Source organism: Alligator sinensis, unplaced genomic scaffold, assembly GCF_000455745.1.
Source record: "Alligator sinensis unplaced genomic scaffold, ASM45574v1 scaffold775_1, whole genome shotgun sequence".
Taxonomy (NCBI): domain Eukaryota; kingdom Metazoa; phylum Chordata; order Crocodylia; family Alligatoridae; genus Alligator; species Alligator sinensis.
Genome location: NW_005843115.1, coordinates 238,369 through 255,643, shown reverse-complemented (window position 1 = coordinate 255,643; position 17,275 = coordinate 238,369). Strand labels below are relative to the sequence as shown.

The 17,275-nt window shown below is 40.2% G+C and overlaps 1 protein-coding gene and 1 long non-coding RNA gene across 2 annotated transcripts; one reads left to right on the top strand and one right to left on the bottom strand.

Annotated features, from left to right (window-relative positions):
* Nucleotides 1–750: 750 nt before the first annotated feature.
* RERGL (RERG like) lies at nucleotides 751–12,026 on the bottom strand. The gene is made up of 5 exons (XM_006037447.3): nucleotides 11,885–12,026; nucleotides 10,696–10,752; nucleotides 6,745–6,818; nucleotides 2,970–3,118; nucleotides 751–1,522 (listed from the first exon to the last, which is right to left on the bottom strand). Exons 1-5 carry the CDS (start codon nucleotides 11,934–11,936, stop codon nucleotides 1,240–1,242), a joined length of 615 nt encoding a protein of 204 aa, XP_006037509.1. The 5' UTR covers nucleotides 11,937–12,026; the 3' UTR covers nucleotides 751–1,239.
* A 61-nt stretch (nucleotides 12,027–12,087) lies between these two features.
* LOC112548342 lies at nucleotides 12,088–14,932 on the top strand. The gene is made up of 3 exons (XR_003092133.1): nucleotides 12,088–12,211; nucleotides 13,250–13,284; nucleotides 14,910–14,932. It is a non-coding gene; the product is annotated as an uncharacterized LOC112548342 (long non-coding RNA).
* Nucleotides 14,933–17,275: the final 2,343 nt, after the last annotated feature.

The window sequence follows — 17,275 nt, the reverse complement described above, 5'->3', positions numbered from 1 at the left end:
TTTACAGCTTTCTTATACCCTTAGTCCAGCCTCTTCAAAGCATTATTTTAATTATGTAAATCAAGAGGGTCCCAAGCCATAATTGACAGGGAAATTCTGTTATATAAACAGTTTCAATTTAAATGAATTACCTTTTTCAGTGACAAGGGGTTATCTGGTTTGAAACATCTCAAGAAACTGATTAACAACCAGGAAAAACATTAAGTTTTAAGGAGTAACCAGACACCTGGGAGCCATCTTGAAATTATTATGAATATAGAAGATATATTGGAAGGGATACCATATTGTTTCTTCTCAGATGGCCTAGCTGTGCTTGCACTGTGAAGTCAGCATCAGTGTTTTGTATTTTACTTGTTGTGAATAAGCCTCCACTTATCATGACTTTCAGATCTTACTGTAGTCTTTTAACACACTTAAGGGGATTACTTGGAGTGTTCATAAACTTTGTGGGGAAGACTTCCACCAGTCATCCCATAGAAAGTATGGCAGCATTTGTGGTCAGGGCTCCAACAGGCTGGATGCTGTGATGAACCCTAAACCATTGTTCAAATGTTGCCCATACCTCCTCTGACTCGGTCTCTTGCCTCAGCATTCCCTAACCTGGCAACCGAGTTTTAGTCAATCAAGTTTAAATAGGCTTCCTATACTCGGACTGGGGAACTATATGGCCCTAGATGCCTATTAAACTTTTCTTCTGCTTAGTTCTGGTTTGATAAATTGGGGGGGGTGGGGAATTGCTTAGTTCTGGTTTGATAAATTGGGGGGGGGGGGGAATGCAGAATTTAAAAAGTCCTTTGTAAGTCCAGCAAGCTAGGTGCCAGGGCTCCCTCAGGAACACAGAGCTGACAGGTAACCACCCAGAAGCTCCAGCTGAAATGAAGGCACTGGTGTTGTTAAGCACTACATAAAGTAAGAGAAACCCCTCCTGCCAAGAGCCCATAATGTATACAGATGAAACAAAGTATTGGAAGCGGTAGCTCAGAGGTGAAGTTGCTGTACTAGTGCCACAGCACATCAGTGGGAGAGCTGGAAATAAAACCCAGGCCTTGAGTCCTACAACAGTACCCTGTTCACTGAGTTACATTGCTGCTTATCTTTGGATTGTACCATCGCGTATCATCCCTTCATATAGAGACCTTTTAAACACATTGGATGAATCAAAGCACTGTGTCTGGTCTACTGTTGCAGTGCTTCAGTGTGTTCTTGTAGCCTCATAAAACTGTCTCATATGGCTATCAGTTACACAGACTTCCTCCTTTTCCCAAACACACTGTTGATCAATTTGGCCATTGACTTTGACCCACTCGAGCGTCTCTTCTCTTTGGCTTTGAAGTTTGTGGTAATGTTTCTCAGGGCTTTTGTGAACATTGTCATCACCTCCTGATAATGCTCTGCTGCAGACAGTTCACAGAACTGGCATTTGTTTTCCATTGCCAGCTTTTGTCCTTCATTCCAGCCAACTTCTCTCATATGACATAGATCCTGTTTATTACCAACAAGGAACACGGGCGACTCTACCACTCTGAAATCAAGGTTAGAGAAAAGCCTTCAAAAATACTATGTTGTGTCTGGTTTTGTCTATTATGCATGCAAATAAAACACAGATAGACCATAAAACTTTCTCTTAGCCTTATGTTATTCCCCAGAATGACAATTAGATTCTCAAAGTACTTTGCAATCAGTTATGGCTTCCAACATCTCTAATAAGGAAATGAATTCTCAGTATTATAGTTGCTTTTTTAGTAAGTCTGAAAAAAAAAAAGTTAAAGTAAATAGTTTGTATATTGAAAGAAAAAAAAAAAAATACACGAACTCAGGAACTAGAGCAAGTTTAAGAGAATACATTGTTAACTCCTGGGGTGCTTGTACACGTGATAGGGCAGGGTTTTATTCTATGCCCCCTAAATTGAAACAATGGTTTTTTAATTGAAAACCACCGTTTCAATTTTTTCCGTTATATTACAGTGAGGGGTCAAATCCTCTTTTTTCTTTTTTTCTTTTTTTTTTTTTTGTCAGAGCCAGAGTCTGCCAGCTGCCAGGGAGGATGACCTGCCACTGGGCTGAGTGGCCCCTGAGTTGTGGGGTGCCCTAGTCCTTCCCTACATGGCAGCAGCACCCCCCGGGGCCCACTAGGTGGGCTGCTAGCAGGCTGGATGCTGCCCCTGCTCAAAGGCAGCACCTGGTCCAATTCAACTCTTCCCCAACCCTGAGCTGGGGCAGTACCTGGACTGCTAGCAGCCCACCTGACATCACAATGTCTGTATTATTGGAAAAATCCAGGAATCTCAATTCCAAGACTCTTGCTAAAATGATTCAATCATGAGAAATCTAGTATAAGAAACTACGGCAGGCAGTGTTGACAAGTCACACTTTATTTATACAAGATGCTCCTCAGGTTGTGTTTTCCTGGGTCAATTGTACATGCATTATCTCTTATGATATTTCCAATATTTAGCATACACCTTTCTAAATTAATTCATTCATTCCTACCACATGCTAGTAATCTAGTTAAAACCATTTACTCTAGTAATCGAATTGAGTTGGTGTTACTGACAAGAACAAAGGCTAAGATGCATTTCTAGTGCCAGATTCTCCCCGGTTGTGTTATACTAGCATTTTCTTACTAGATCAGTAGATACTTGTCACAGCAATGACAGTAATAATAAGAGAAACTACGTTTCAGCATCTAATCTTGGTCAGTGGAGTGTTTTTATTTTGTTTTGTTTTTAAATGATGTCTAGTATAAAAGTATGGTTCACACGTGAAACAAGAATGAAAAACTTGAAGTGCCTTGGATTTGAGTGAAGTGGAATGGATTTCATTTGGCTGCTGAATTGATTATTGCTGGGGTGTTTCTATCATGCAGACTTTAATATTAATTGTTGCTAGGATGCCTGAAGCTTGCAGGCAGACTTATCTTTTTGTGGGTTAAAATGAGACACAACAGTCACAATCACAATGCCACTTACTTTTTAAAGGCTCCTAGATGAGACTCTCGTATCCTGTACAGCAATGCCTTTGCAAATGCAAATGAAGTTCTGTCACTGATGTCATAAACTATGACAAATCCATCAGCCCAGTGCAGTTCATTAGTGAGGGACAACTTTCCTTTTCGGGGCTGAAAGGTAAGAAAATGCATATGGTAATGGAAAAAAGCAGTTATTGTTGTCAGATTCTCTCTATGAATATATATTTTAAAATATATCTGTAAGGTGAAAGTCTTTTACTTTAACAAACCTACGTGCTGTTACAGATTATAATGTACAGGGCTCTGGGACTCACAAAAGCTCACAAAAGTTTCTGCAGTACAACTAATATGACTGTCACTGCGGATGACTTTCCTAATGAATATACTAACAGTGTTCCAGTGAACTCTGAACACTTCTAGAGGTTCAATCAACTGTGCTCCACTGACTGTAGAGGAGTCACTCTAAATCTATATCAAAGTGAGTGAGAATGAGATTTTGGCCATAAGTATTTGTTTAGATTTTACAAATATGTTTTCTAGTCATCTTAATATAGTGAATTTGCCAACTGTTCTTTTATAAGCTCCTTGTTCCCACCCCATTTCCTCTATATACTTTCTTGGTAGTGTCCAAGTCCATAAGTGTTCATCCAAGAGTATAAAGAGGAAAATCTGTCAAGCTGTAGTTGGCTCTGTCAAGACTGACAAATATCCCCAAATATTAGTGAGGGTGACTTAAGCCTCTTTAGCCCTTTTCTACTGGAAAACTGCCACTCGATCTGGTTTATAGAAATCACCCTTAAAAACACTTCTGTGCTAATGTGGATGGCAAAACTGAGCTAAATAAACAATTTATTTTCAGTATTATTTTTTTTTTAAAGCAACAAAAACAAAAGAAAACTAATTCCAAAGCATTGTCTGGCACCAATCAGCAAAATCATACAACCTGAGGCAATTCAAAACACCAGTCTTTTCCTTGTATCAAGTAGAGGGGTTTTAGCTGAATGTCTCCTATGCCGTTTTCAAGCACGAGAAGAGGTTCAGAGTTATTCCCAAACTCAGATCTCTGACAGTCATTTGCTATACTATGGAGCAACCTTTTTTTCCTGGAGTAAATTTTTTTTTCTTTTCTACATTTTAATTTTAATAAATCTTTTATTTTCTTACCCTAACTTCCCTAAAGCCTTGGAAAATAGATTTGCCCTTCAGTAGATAAGAACGTACATTTGGGAGGAGGGGAGAGGCAGGCAGCAGGGGGCAGTTAGTTAACATTAATGCTGGGTAGTGAGTACAGTATAGTGGGAGTGAAAGCCAGGGTAGAAAGGAAAACCTAAATGGAGAAAAGATGAAGTAGATCCAAAACAGGAAGGCATCAAAGGAAACCCACACACCACAAATGTGAAATTTAAGTAGTAAAGTCTGGTGTCAAATGTGCTGAAGGTAGTAAAAAGAAGGTATTTGTGACATAGGTGGGAGGAAGTCCTCAGATGATTTGACAAAATAAATAAGGCCTTCTTCTGTTTGAGCAAAATAGAATGGCCTTTTCACAAGCGCTGAAAGTGCTGTACAGGAAGAGAGCAGCAGCGTACCCGATAGTCAGGGCATGTCTATCACATGTCAGGATGGTATTTGAGTGCTGCCCTGAAAACATGCCTTCCCCCACCCCCGGCATCCTCCCACTTGCCCCTCTCCCTATGTATCCAATGCTGAAAGAAAGGTAAAGTAACCACTTTTCCCCCTATGTCCCAAATAGCTCTTAGGCTTAGGTGTGCTCATGAAAGCGTCACCAGGCATGCCTAGTACATCCCTAATAGTGACCAAGTTACATTTCCTTTGGCCTGTAGTATGTATCAGACTGGGAGAAAGTGGGCAGGGTATGTTTTCTTGGTGCTGCTCCCTATAATGACCTGTCACAGTATAGGTATAAGGTTTAAAAGGATAGTGTTATTGCTTTCCATATTAAACATTTTAAAGATGTCAATCTATGAAGGAACAGAGTAGATGTTATACACAGAAGATGTATCTGGCTCCAGATCTTTAGGCCTTAGCCCTCTTACAAGTGCATGTACCTGTAAGCTGTGCAGTTCCAATTTTGTTCCTGAAGCAATTAAATGGAAATAATACAAACTGCACACCCATATTCAGGGGAATATAAAGCTGACCTTTTTTTCTAATTGAAAATAGAAATGCTGTGCTTCTCAAACCTAGTAAGACAAGCTGGTTCATTGTTCTGTGGTTCTACAGTTCAGCAAAATCATTGTCATTGCTGAAGCTAGTGGAAGCCACAATGTACGTAATTCTCCAGGTTCCTGATATATTCAACACTGTTATTTAAAGAAAACTCAGTTGACCTATGTCTAACTGACATGGTAATTAGAGAGGCTCTGGCCTCTGTAGATTTGCCTTTACTACAACCTTTCACCAGGGTGACTTCACCAATACAATTTTTGGACAAGTTTCCCTTCTTTGGCAAAGTTTAATTTTGTTTTAGCAGCTCAGATCTTAAGGGATCAAAAATGTTTCTTGCCAAGAGATGTCCAAGTGAATGAGTTTCTGCTAGTTCTGTTAAAGTTGGGAAGGCACCCACTTTTAGAAAAGCATTACCAAACTTGACACATGAGGGAGCCAAGATATAAGGGACTCCACAATGCTCAGAGGAGCAGAACTTCCCCAGACCATGATATCCACCTGAATCATGGGCAGCAGTTGCATCTCTAGATGTACATGGACCTCAGGGAGCCACAGGACACAGAGCCTATTTGTTTAGAGGTCCCATGCCTACTTGCTAGTGGCAAGTTGCTTTTCTCCATCTCCTGAACAACAGGAAGCAAATGGAGTCAAGTTACTTGGACATCTGTGACTTCTTCCGGTTCCCACTGACCTGAGAAAGACAGTATGCACCTCCACAGCAGCAGCAGAAAAAGTAATGTCAAGCTTTACTAATATCTAGTTTGCAAATACATTAGTATTCACTTAGATTCCCTATGGGATTTGAGAAGGGTAGGAAGAAATAAACCTCTCTACCCCTCTCTTTATTATCTGTTCTCTGGCTACAGATTCTTGACCCTAGCCCACATACCCTTGATGATATCATGCTGGGTCTGTATAGTAAACAGTAGATTTAGGGCAGGGCAAGTCCACAGAGGCACATAATACAGCTGGGAGTGAGTGGCTCATCTGTGAAGGTGTGCATACCGCCCCATCACCATAATATTATTTTTAGATATTTGTATTAGCCATAAGCAGAGAAGGATGGAATAAAGTGACTACAAAGACCCAACTCAGAGGTGTTTTATTCTGGTCAGAATAAAGCCCAATAAAGGGGATGCCTGCATTATCAGTATCCTCGGATCGGATCTGCAATAATAGGGCGTCAATTATCAGAAACTGTCCATTGATTGACTATTTCAATTTGAAAAATAAACAATATATTAACCCTTCAGTAGAAACTTGGGGACACTATACAAACTCCTGTAATCCATTTTGCTCCTCTATAGTAAAATTCAATATGAGGTGTTTTGTTTACTTTATAATTTGCCAGTTTGAGATCCCATTCATATAACATGCCGAAACACTAACACGCTGACAAGAAAATACAATGGAGGGTGCATTCTCTTAAGCTGGACAGTGCTCAGAACAGTGTGTTCTGGTAGCTACACATCCATTATTAGAGGAATTTCTGCATCCTATTTCCATTACTAATGGTGAGTTACATTTTCTCAGCCACTCCACTCCTCAAGAAATAACTTTTAAGAATCATTTGGCTCTGTTATGTTTACCTGTGAACAAGGGTCATAAATTTCCAGATGTGTTTGTCTCCCATCCAGACAGAGGTGTTTAGTATAGATGCATTCTACAAAACACATGGCATAAAATGAGCATCAGCGTGATCAAGCAGGGCAAAAAACCAGGGTTGAAACCATTGTGGTGTCAGTGGAGAACCATAAGATTTGCAATATTGGTGTAGCCCCCAGGTCCAACAAACCACTAGTAGCACTTGAATTTTTACTGAGAAGTAAACCCACACATTGTTATGCACCAAGTGAATTATCCAATCTTTAACGGTGTCCCTCAGCTAATGGCTGGCCAGGCTCCATTCCACTGTGGTACGCCAGTCAGTGTTCTGATGTGCAAGAATGGTTGCACAACATAGTACTTGTCTTTTGGAATAGGAAGCAGGAAAGAGGATGCACAGATAGTGTTTCTGAATTATACATATTATGGAATTTTCCAAAGTCTTTTCATAAATACTCTAAATTTTTAGGGGATCTGACATCATAACTGCTGATTTGATGGGAGCAGGTGCTGACTATGAGTGAAGGGAAGAGGAAAAGTACATTTGAAAAATTAAATGCTGATACTCCCTTTATCTTTGCTGTTTCAGATTGTACAGCATATATGAGAAACAATATACAAAGTATATATATATTTTAATCTGGGTTAATTCTACGTAGTATTACACATTGTGTTGATATGAGCTTCTGTCACACAAATCATATTGGTTTGTACTTATAAAGGCAGGTATTGTAACAGTCTGCCTGAGTGCTTCTCTCACAGATACCATATTTTCTCACATATAATACACCCCAGAATAATATATTCGTTGTTTTTTTAGATGGCATAATGAAGAAGGAAAGAACTTTCCTTGTAGTAAGTAACTGAGTAGCAGTAGCAAGAGAGCTAAGCCAGCTCATTGTTCTGCTACCTGTGGACCACACACAGAATTTACTTTTGCTTTAACTTGGCTGAACCTTAAGCAACAGAAACTGCTGTTACCGTATTTCATCTCATATATTGCGCGCTCAAGTTCCCAGCATCTGGGTTTTCAGGGAAAAGGTATATGTTATATGCAATAAAATATGATACTTACTATTAGGTGCAATGCTAGCACCCTGAGCTTTGTATTTGTACCATAGTTAGCACTCGATCCAGTGCTGAACCAGTTACCAACAATGTTAAAAGCATGAAAAATTCCAAGGCTAGAAGGAGCCTAGGTGAGACTAAGGGTGCCTGTTCACAAGCAGGGAGGCTGCTCTGACACACTGTAATTCCAGTGCATCAGAGCAAGCTCAATTAACCAAGTCTGCTGGAGTGTGACAACTACTGTACTCCAGCAGCCTCCTGCATCTCATATATCACATCCCCATGCTTCAAAATAGTGGCAGGGGTGCTTTATATGGAGTTCATTCAACAAGTTTTAGTTGAAGCGCCCCCTGCCTCTTTAAAGAGCAGGGATGCTAATACATTAGATGCTCCAAGCGTTTTAATTAGAGTGGCTCTTGGAGCCACTCTAATTAAAGCCTGCCCCCTCCCCCGCCAAACACACACTTTCCAGAGAATGTGTGTAAATGCCGTAAGTGTCCGTGGCCAAATTAGTCCTCAGGAAAACTAAGTCCTAAGTCTTCCTAAGCCATGTCCTAAGTAGTTTACATTTCACCACTTCAAGAACCTTTGGCTGACTATTTAGGTTGGCAAACTAGAAAAAAAATCAAACCTGTACCCCTATCAAAACTTAAAATTCATTCAAAAAAAAAAAAAAAAATAGGAACACACAAGTTTCAAAACTTATCCTCTGTTTGATTCCAATAAAATATTGTGGGCTGTTTTGTTGATTTAGTATTGTAATCCCATTAGTTACCCTAAAAGGGGGCCAACAATTATTTTCAAGCAATATTTGCACAGGGCAAGCTTCTGTTTACAAATACACAAGGATTTTAAAATGTAAATTTCCCTTGAAAAACATTCTATAGTTCAAACTATAGAACATTCTATAGTTCTATAGTTATATGCAAAAAAAAGTATGATCTAGTTTTAGAAGACTGTATGCTCTGCAGTCTGTGCTTGCACAGTGTGCAAGTCCTCGTCCAGGACTGGAGTGCTACTGTAGTAGTAAAAAGTCAGTGGAACTGGGTAAGTATTCATTCATTGCATCTCTCAAAATCTCCCTTCTGATGCACTCTGTTTTCTCAAAGTCTTCAATAAGAACTTTGGAGAAGACATAAGTAACTTAAGGCCACTTATTCATTTTCCTTCAGAGTGCTCTTTGGAACAAGAGGTCTGCTAATAGTGTCTACAAAAAGATGGCAGTGGATAGGAAACCTTTGTCCCATCCAATGAAACATTAAGATCAAAAAAAGAGAAATCCAATCCATGTCAGGATGACACAGACATTTCAAAGCTCTTTCAGGAAAAGCAGAGGCAGACCTCACAACAGCCCAGTAATTAGGAGTACTTCCTCAGATGGAACTGACCCAGCTTCATCTCCTTGTACTGTCCATTAGGGCTGTGCGAAACGGCACCGTTCCATTTTGCCTTGAGTTTCGAGGTTTCAACGGAACAGCATTTCGCATCCAATTTCATTTCGATTAGAAACAGCTGTTCCGTTTTGCTTCGTTGAAACAGTGAGGCCATTTCAACTGTTTCAATGTTTTGCTAGATCCACTGGGGACGGGGAGTCAGCCTGGCTGGGCTGACTCCCCATCCCCAGCACTGGATCGGGCAGGGGCAGGAAATCAGCCCAGCTGGATCAGGCTGACTTCCTTCCCAGCGCTATGGTCAAAAAGTTTCGACTTTCAAAATGTTTTGACGCCCTTTGTTTTGATTTTGTTATTTCAACCTTGAAATAGGTCGAAACTGCATCGAAATTAAACTGCCAGTGAAATTTTGCACAGCCCTACTGTCCATTTCCTTACATTATAGAAGAGCATCCTGATGATTATGCTATTCTGTACTCCAGCATGGGTGTTTCTCTGGTTTATCCAGGAACTATGTCCTAATGAAAGTCCCATCAACATTAGTGAACTTCAAAAATGTTGGGTTCAATTAATCAATGTTTTCTGATCAAAGATTATATTGAAAGCTCCAGACCAAAACCATAGGGAAGGCAGAACCAAATGACTTGAAGGAAGTAAATTGTCTTTCTTTGACTGAAGCATACAGCAACATATCCAGCACTTTTGATCAAGTTAACTTTCTTTAACTCTTAAGTCTTTTTTTTTTAACTCTATTTCATTGCTACATTAGTTGGCCTACCTGTTCTATATAAGTTTTACAAAACTGTAAATATTGTCTTCTACTCTTTGCTCTTGTGTTTCTATCTAAAACCAACAAAAAAGACTTGACAAATTTAAACCATTATTTTTAAAAGAATGTTGAACCTTGATTTCCCTTTTCAAGATACTTTTTGGTCCAGTAAAGAAAAGGCTTTTACTAATACTTCAAGAAAGTATTTCCTCATCCTCTGTTGCTCTGTTCAACAAACTTAGAATTACAGAAAATGAGGGTTAGAACAGACCTCCGGAGGTCATCTAGTCCAACCCCGTGCTCAAAGCAGGACCATCCCCAACTAGATCATCCCAGACAAGGCTTTATCTAGTCAGGTCTTAAAAGTCTCCAAGAATGGAGATTCCACCACCTCTCTGGTAACCTGTCACAGTGTTTTACTACCCTCCTCCTGAGAAAGTTCTTCTTAATATCCAACCTAAACTTCCCATGTTGCACCTTGAAACCATTGCTACTTGTCCCGTCATCTGCCACCACCTTAACTTGTAGAACAGAACCATTCCACTAGTAGGAAACACTCTCCTAGAGAACTCCTGGCATATTTCTTCACAAGTCACAGCAAATTCAAAGTCACCTTAGGTACTTCTGTGGCTTGGTCAGGGGTTGGAGGGGAGACTAGTGCCAGAGCATGGAAAAAGACCAGAGGCGAGGGTTGAAGGTGAGCTTACCAGAATTGGAAGCGTATTCCCCAATGAAGCGCCGGGTGAGGAACCTCACGGTCAGAGCTGTAATACAACAGACCCCAGCTTTAAATTGGAGCACACATCTGGGTACCTGACCTCTACCCTCCTTGGGATCACAGGGAAGTAGGGCTGGAAGGAACCTCCCCAGGTCTTCCAGCCCAGCCCCCTGCTTCAGGCAGGAGCATCCCTGACTAAAACAGCCCAACTAAGTGCCTGACTTCTTGATTATTGGTTTGTAGCCATGTTGGTCTAAGGACATAGGTTCTTTGGGTAAATATAATTTCTTTTATTAGGCTAACTAAATAGTTGGAAAAATTGTTCTTTGCAAGCTTTGGGGCACAAACACCCTTCTTCAGGCATTGGAGAAAGTCTGCTGTAGGTTTGGGTGCTCTCCTGCCTGTGGAAAGCTTGCAAAGAAGTTTTCCAACTATTTGAGTTGGTCCAATAAACGATATCAAAATTTACCCAAAGAACCTTGTCTGCCCATGTGCTTAGACCAACGTGGCTACAACCTACGCTCCTGCCTGCCGGCCATCTGAGACCCCCTGGTAGCCTGTCTACAGTTTACTGGCTGCATTATTTCACCAGGTCAGCATCTCTGTGTCCCCTCCCCGCCCCATTGTCTACCACTTCAGCAACCCTTGGCTGAATATTTAGGCTGGCAAACTAGAAAAATCAAAGCTTCACCCCTATGAAAACGTAGGGGGGGGGTTATATATAAAAATGTAATAGGAACAGAAAAGTTTTAAAAAGCATCTTCTGTTTGACTCCAATAAAATGTTGTGGGCACTCTTGTTGATTTCGTATCCTAATCCCATTAGCTGCCCAACAAGTGGGACAACAACTGTTTGCAGTTGTGTTTTCACAGACCTGCATTTTTGCATCTGGGCTTCTAGGAGCGCAGCCAGCCCCACAGCAGGCTCTCTCCAGTGCCTGAAGAAGGCTGCCTGTGCCTGAACGCTGGCAAGGAACAATTTCCACCCACCCCCCAGTTATTTAGGTAATAAAACATACCGTATTTCCCCAAAGAGCCTCCTCTGACTCCCTAATCTCACTTGGAGAGAGGCGACGGGAAGGGCTGGAGCCCAAGCGGGCGCGCACACGCACGGAGCCGCGGGTCGGTGCCTGTCTCTGACAGGACCCCGGCGGCGCCCCCGCGCCCGCGCCCCCTTACCCGACTTGCCAGCTCCCTCGCTGCCCAGCACCGCCAGCTTCACCTCGCTCATCCCCGCCGACCCGGCCTCGCCTCGCCTCGCCGCGCCGGGACCAGCCCGAGCCTCTTGCTCCCCGCGCCGCGCCGCCGCTTTGTAGCCGCGAGGAGGCATCCGGCACCGCTCCCGCCCCGCCACAGCCTCGGGGAGGAGCCGGGGCACTGCAGTGCCCCCTTCTCGCTCTTTCCTGCTTTAAACATTAGAAGCCAATTGCCAAAGGTCTTTTTCAGAAGTACTCCGATCTTTTTTAAAGGGATCTGACCTCGTCCCTGCGGATCTGATGGGAGAAGGTGCTATGAGTTTCGGTGTCCAGGTGGTCTGGAGGCAGAAGGAATCACAACTCGTGGAAGAGGATCCCGCTTTTATTGGACCGACTAGATATTTGCAAACGCCTTATTTGAATCTTTTTTTTTAATCCTTTATTAAACCAACTAGACCAACTTTTTTTTTTAATCTTTTATTAGACCAGCTCGATAGTTGCAAACAAATTATTTTAAATTTTTTTATCTTTTATTAAACCTAGACCGACTCTTTATTAACCCAACTAGATATTTGCAAAGAAGTTTTTTAACCTTTTAAAAATCTTTTATTAGACCTACACCAACTTTTTAAAATCTTTTTTAGACCAACTAGATATTTGCAAACTAATTATTTTATTATTTTAATCTTTTATTAAACCAACTAGACCAACTTTTTTTTATCTTTTATTAGACCAACTAGATATTTGCAAACAAATTATTGTAATTATGTAAAATCTTTTATTAAACCAACTAGACCAACTTTTTAAAAATTATTAGCCCAACTAGGTATTTGCAAACAAGTTTTTAAACCTTTTAAGTCTTTTATTAGACCTAAACCAATGTCTTTTTTATTTTATCAGATGAACTAGATATTTGCAAACAAATAATTTATTTTTTTTATCTTGTATTAAACTAACTAGACCAACTTTTTATCTTTTATTAGCCCAACTAGATATTAGCAAACACATTTTTTAGCCTTTTTTAAACTTTTTAATTAGATCAACTAGACCAACTTTTAAAATCTTTCAGTAGACAAACTAGATATTTGCAAACAAGTTTTTTAACCTTTTAAAATCTTTTAGTAGACCAACTAGACCAACACTTTATCTTTTATTAGACCACCTAGATATTGTAAGCACAATGTTTTAATTAATTATTTGCATTATTTTAATTTGTTTGCAAATATCTAGGTGGTCTAATAAAATATACCACCTCTTCCGTGAGTTTTGATTCCTATGAGTTTAGGAAAGAGAAAAAGTACATTTGGCAAATTAAATGCTGAGACTCCCTTTATCTTTGCTGTTTCAGATTGGACAACATGTATGAGTAACCATGGACAAAGGGTATATATGTTTTTAATCTAAGTTAATTATACATATTATTACACTGTGTGTTTATATGAGCTTCTGTCATCCAAGCCATATTGCTTTGTCTTTATAAAGTCAAGTATTGTAACAGTCTGTGCTTGAGTGCTTATCTCCCCCCAGCAAGGCACACCACCCCCCACTCCCCCACCCCAACTTCAAAACACATGTCAGCTACTAACTCTGCCCCCAGCTTGGGATCAGAGGAGAGCAGGGCTGGACAGGATCTCAGCAGATCCTCTAGCAGGAGCATCCCTGACTAAAGCAGCTGACTTCTTGATCTTACTTTGAGAGTGGTGGGTGGGGAGGCGGCTGTCTGTAAAGATTTATTAGGAGCTGCGACAGACATTATGGCCTTGTTTGCATTTCCTGGAAGCCTCCCCCAACCCCCCTAAAACTCTCCCCAAAATGGAACAGATAGTGCGAGCCTTTTAAAGCCAAGTGAAAATTCAGTCATCCTGAAACTTTTTTTTTCTTTACGTGATTTGTACGGCAATTGTTTCTCAGGTAGACCAAGACTTCAGAGTTTGGTAAGGACTTTTTTCACGTGTGCTTAAATTGGGAGTAGGATCAGCTAAGTACCTTTGATTCGGAAGTATTTTGAAAGTGGTTTATGTGTTCGGAGTTCCAGTTGTGTTACAGATTTGAACCAGTTTCTGGTGACTCATACTGGTTTATGTGTAATGTCTCTCCCTAGCCTCTGTGAGTGTGTATGTATAATAAATATGTATGTGTGCATATTTGTGTATGCATTTGTGTATATGTATTAGTGGGGGGAGCAACCACAAAGTAGCCCTGCACGCTTCCCGAGTGCCACTCCAATCAATTTCCCTTGCCTCATTTGCAGTTCTGCTTTGTCCTCTCTGTCCTTTCCCCAATCTGCTGTAGGCCACACACAAAGGCTGCCCATGTCACTTGTGGCACACGTGCCACAGGTTGGCCATCCCTATATTATATATATGATATATAGAGATCATAACTCCAGTGTCTTTCATCCAAAATCTTCAAAGCACGTTACAGTTATTTTGTTACCAATCTCGCAAACAGCACCGCCCTTTACAGATGTAAATGGTGTTGTTGGATACTGTGAGGCTACTCAATTGCATGAAGTGATTTGGCTGCCTAAGTCATAAAGCTAGATCCTCAAAAGCTCTCTTCAGTTCCTGCCTCAGCAGCAGATACCTATAGGTGGTAAATTTTCCAAGCCCCTAACTGTGCTGCTGGGCATGTCAGAACTGCCTCAGTCTTGATGCCACTAGCAGTCAGGTTTCTACCCTGATCCTAATCCTGGTTGGGATTCACACCTAGGGAGTTCCTCCCCTCCATGCCCCATCTTTTCTAGGAATGTAGCTACCAGATATGGCTGCAAACAGAGGATCAGTCCCTCCATCCTTTGACTCAATGCCCTAGTAGTTTATCATGGTGGGATGTGAGCAAGTGCTTTTTAAGTCCTTGTGCATGAGAGAATTTAAACCAACATTTCCTACTTCTCCAGAATGTGCTTCAGCATTAAGCTATAGAGTATTCTGGAATGAGGCTCTGAATTTCTTCTGTTCCACATTGTTTTAAAATGCTCAAGTATTCTTTTTTTTTTTTTTTTACAGGGAACTGAGGTCTCCCCAGCCAGGTGAGCACCACAACCACTAGAATCCAGAAGCATGATTATTCCACAAAAAACAGAACCACTTGAACAGAAGAACATGAGAGAACCCCACTCCACAATACTTGGCAGTGTGCCTGGTGCTTAGCAAACTCTTATTCTGAGAGGTTAAAGATATAGATAGCTTTAAGCTTTGTGACACAGATGAATGCCTTGAATCCGAGTCTCTCAGGTCCATCTAAGTACCTGAACCTAATACTGTCATTTTTTTTTAAAGGATTGACCCAGTTGCCCAACTCCTTAAGAGGAATCAAAATCCCACCCAAGAGTAGAGAAGTATTCACCTCCTGAGGCAGTGAGCGGGGGTTGGATTATGATCTTTTCATTGACATTCCCTATTGGCTAGATTTGGCAATTCCTTTTCTGCATCCCTATCGTGAACACAATACACTTCCCAGATATTATATAAAATGAATAGTTAATTTGAGGCTGTGGATTACATTAGATAGCATGCTACCTAAAATGTAGGTGCAACCTAACTCCTTTTGTGGCTCGAGACCAGCGATTGTCACCTGGGTGTCTATACTTGTTTGGAGGGCCATAAGATCCTTTTAAAGGCTCTGCGGGAGGGATGCTGCACAGTGTTAACCCTATTCAATGTGTGAGTACCTACATATGATTCACCAAAGAAATCCAGAAATGTAATATGCAAGTCCCTAGTGTCAAAATCTTTCTGGTCAGTTGCAGTCCTTCTGAGATCTTTGCAACAGAAGAATTACTTCATTATTTTTTCGTTGTCAAAAATAAAAATATCACTCAGGAATACTGTTCTTTTACAAATGAGAGAGAAAGAGAGAGAGAGAGAGAGAGAGGAACATATGTATTGGACATAAATAGCATGATTATTTATTAAATTCTTAAATGAAGACCAAACTGCATGAGTTTTCCAAATACATATCTTTAGGTGCACATAATAGAATTAGGCTAATGCAGAAAAAAAAATATTCAAATTAATTTGTACTTTTAATTAATTCACTTTGGCCATGTTCCCATAACTTTTAGGTTTATTTTAGTTAGTATATTTGCAATCAAGTTTTATTAGCAATTGATTTAATGGAAAGAAATGTTAAGCTCATGAGCACAAATAATCAAGTAGCACATATGAATGTATACTTCTTGTATACATTCATACAAAAAGTCTTTTGTAAAAGTTGCTTATTAATTACAGAATGAAAACAGTACTTTGATTTGTATGCAGCTAAACAATGCAGTTTAAATTGCAAGAGCAATCAACACAACATTTGCCACAAATTATTCAGGACTACTTCCAAAATATGACTTGTTAAAAGTTTTTTTGTAGTAAACAAGGCAGAATTCATCAAACATTTTAAGATGAATTATTTGCTTGGCTGTAGCATGGAATATTTAGTGATGCCATTGTTTTGTCTCTTTTACAATTATTTACTTCAATGAAAAGAGATATTACACCATGCCATTCTGAATTGCAATTTATTTTACATTTTCTTTCTATTGATGTAAAAGGCTATACAAGGGAAAAGGAGATTTGATTCAACCTGTTTCTTGAATTGGGTTTACACATTTTCTTAAACCCAACTCAGAATTCTTTACAACATCTTCAGTGCTAATAGGATTGTAGAAAACTACTCAAAAGATGTAAAGAAAATGAGTTGTCACACTCAAATATTTTTTTCAGTGTGATCAACAGTTCAGGGGAGAGGTTTCTGAAAGTTTCTGTAGCTCACATTCCTATATAAATAGTCTCTTTGCATCCTACTGATTATAACTGTATGTTACAACTGTATCTGCTCTCATCCCACTGACTGAGATGTACACTTGAAGGATCTAGAGCAGGAATTCCTACACTTAGGATATAATCCTAAAACCATAGCCAATCAAGTTGACAGAGCCAGATTCAGAACCTGCTCTGACCAGATACTATACAAACCCTGAGACAAGGACAAGAGAATCCCTTTGTTTGTCACTTACAGCCCATAGTTCGAACACCTTAGACACATCATTAATGACCTTTAACACCTCCTGGAAAATGAGGACTACCTCAAGATAGCCATAGGGACAAACCTGTCCTGGTTTACAGACAGCCCCTCCAACCTTAAATAGTGTCTTTCCAACAACAAACTAGCTGCAAACACTATTTCCACCAAGGTGTCAGACCTTGCTCCAGACACTTTTCTCCTTTATCAACACAGACCACGTTAACACTGGACCAAATAATATAAGGTATAACATCCAAGATTCATTTACCTTCATCTCTACCAACACCATATATGGCATCATCTATTTACAGTGCTCCGTTGCTATCTATATTGGACAGACAGGTGATCCCTACAC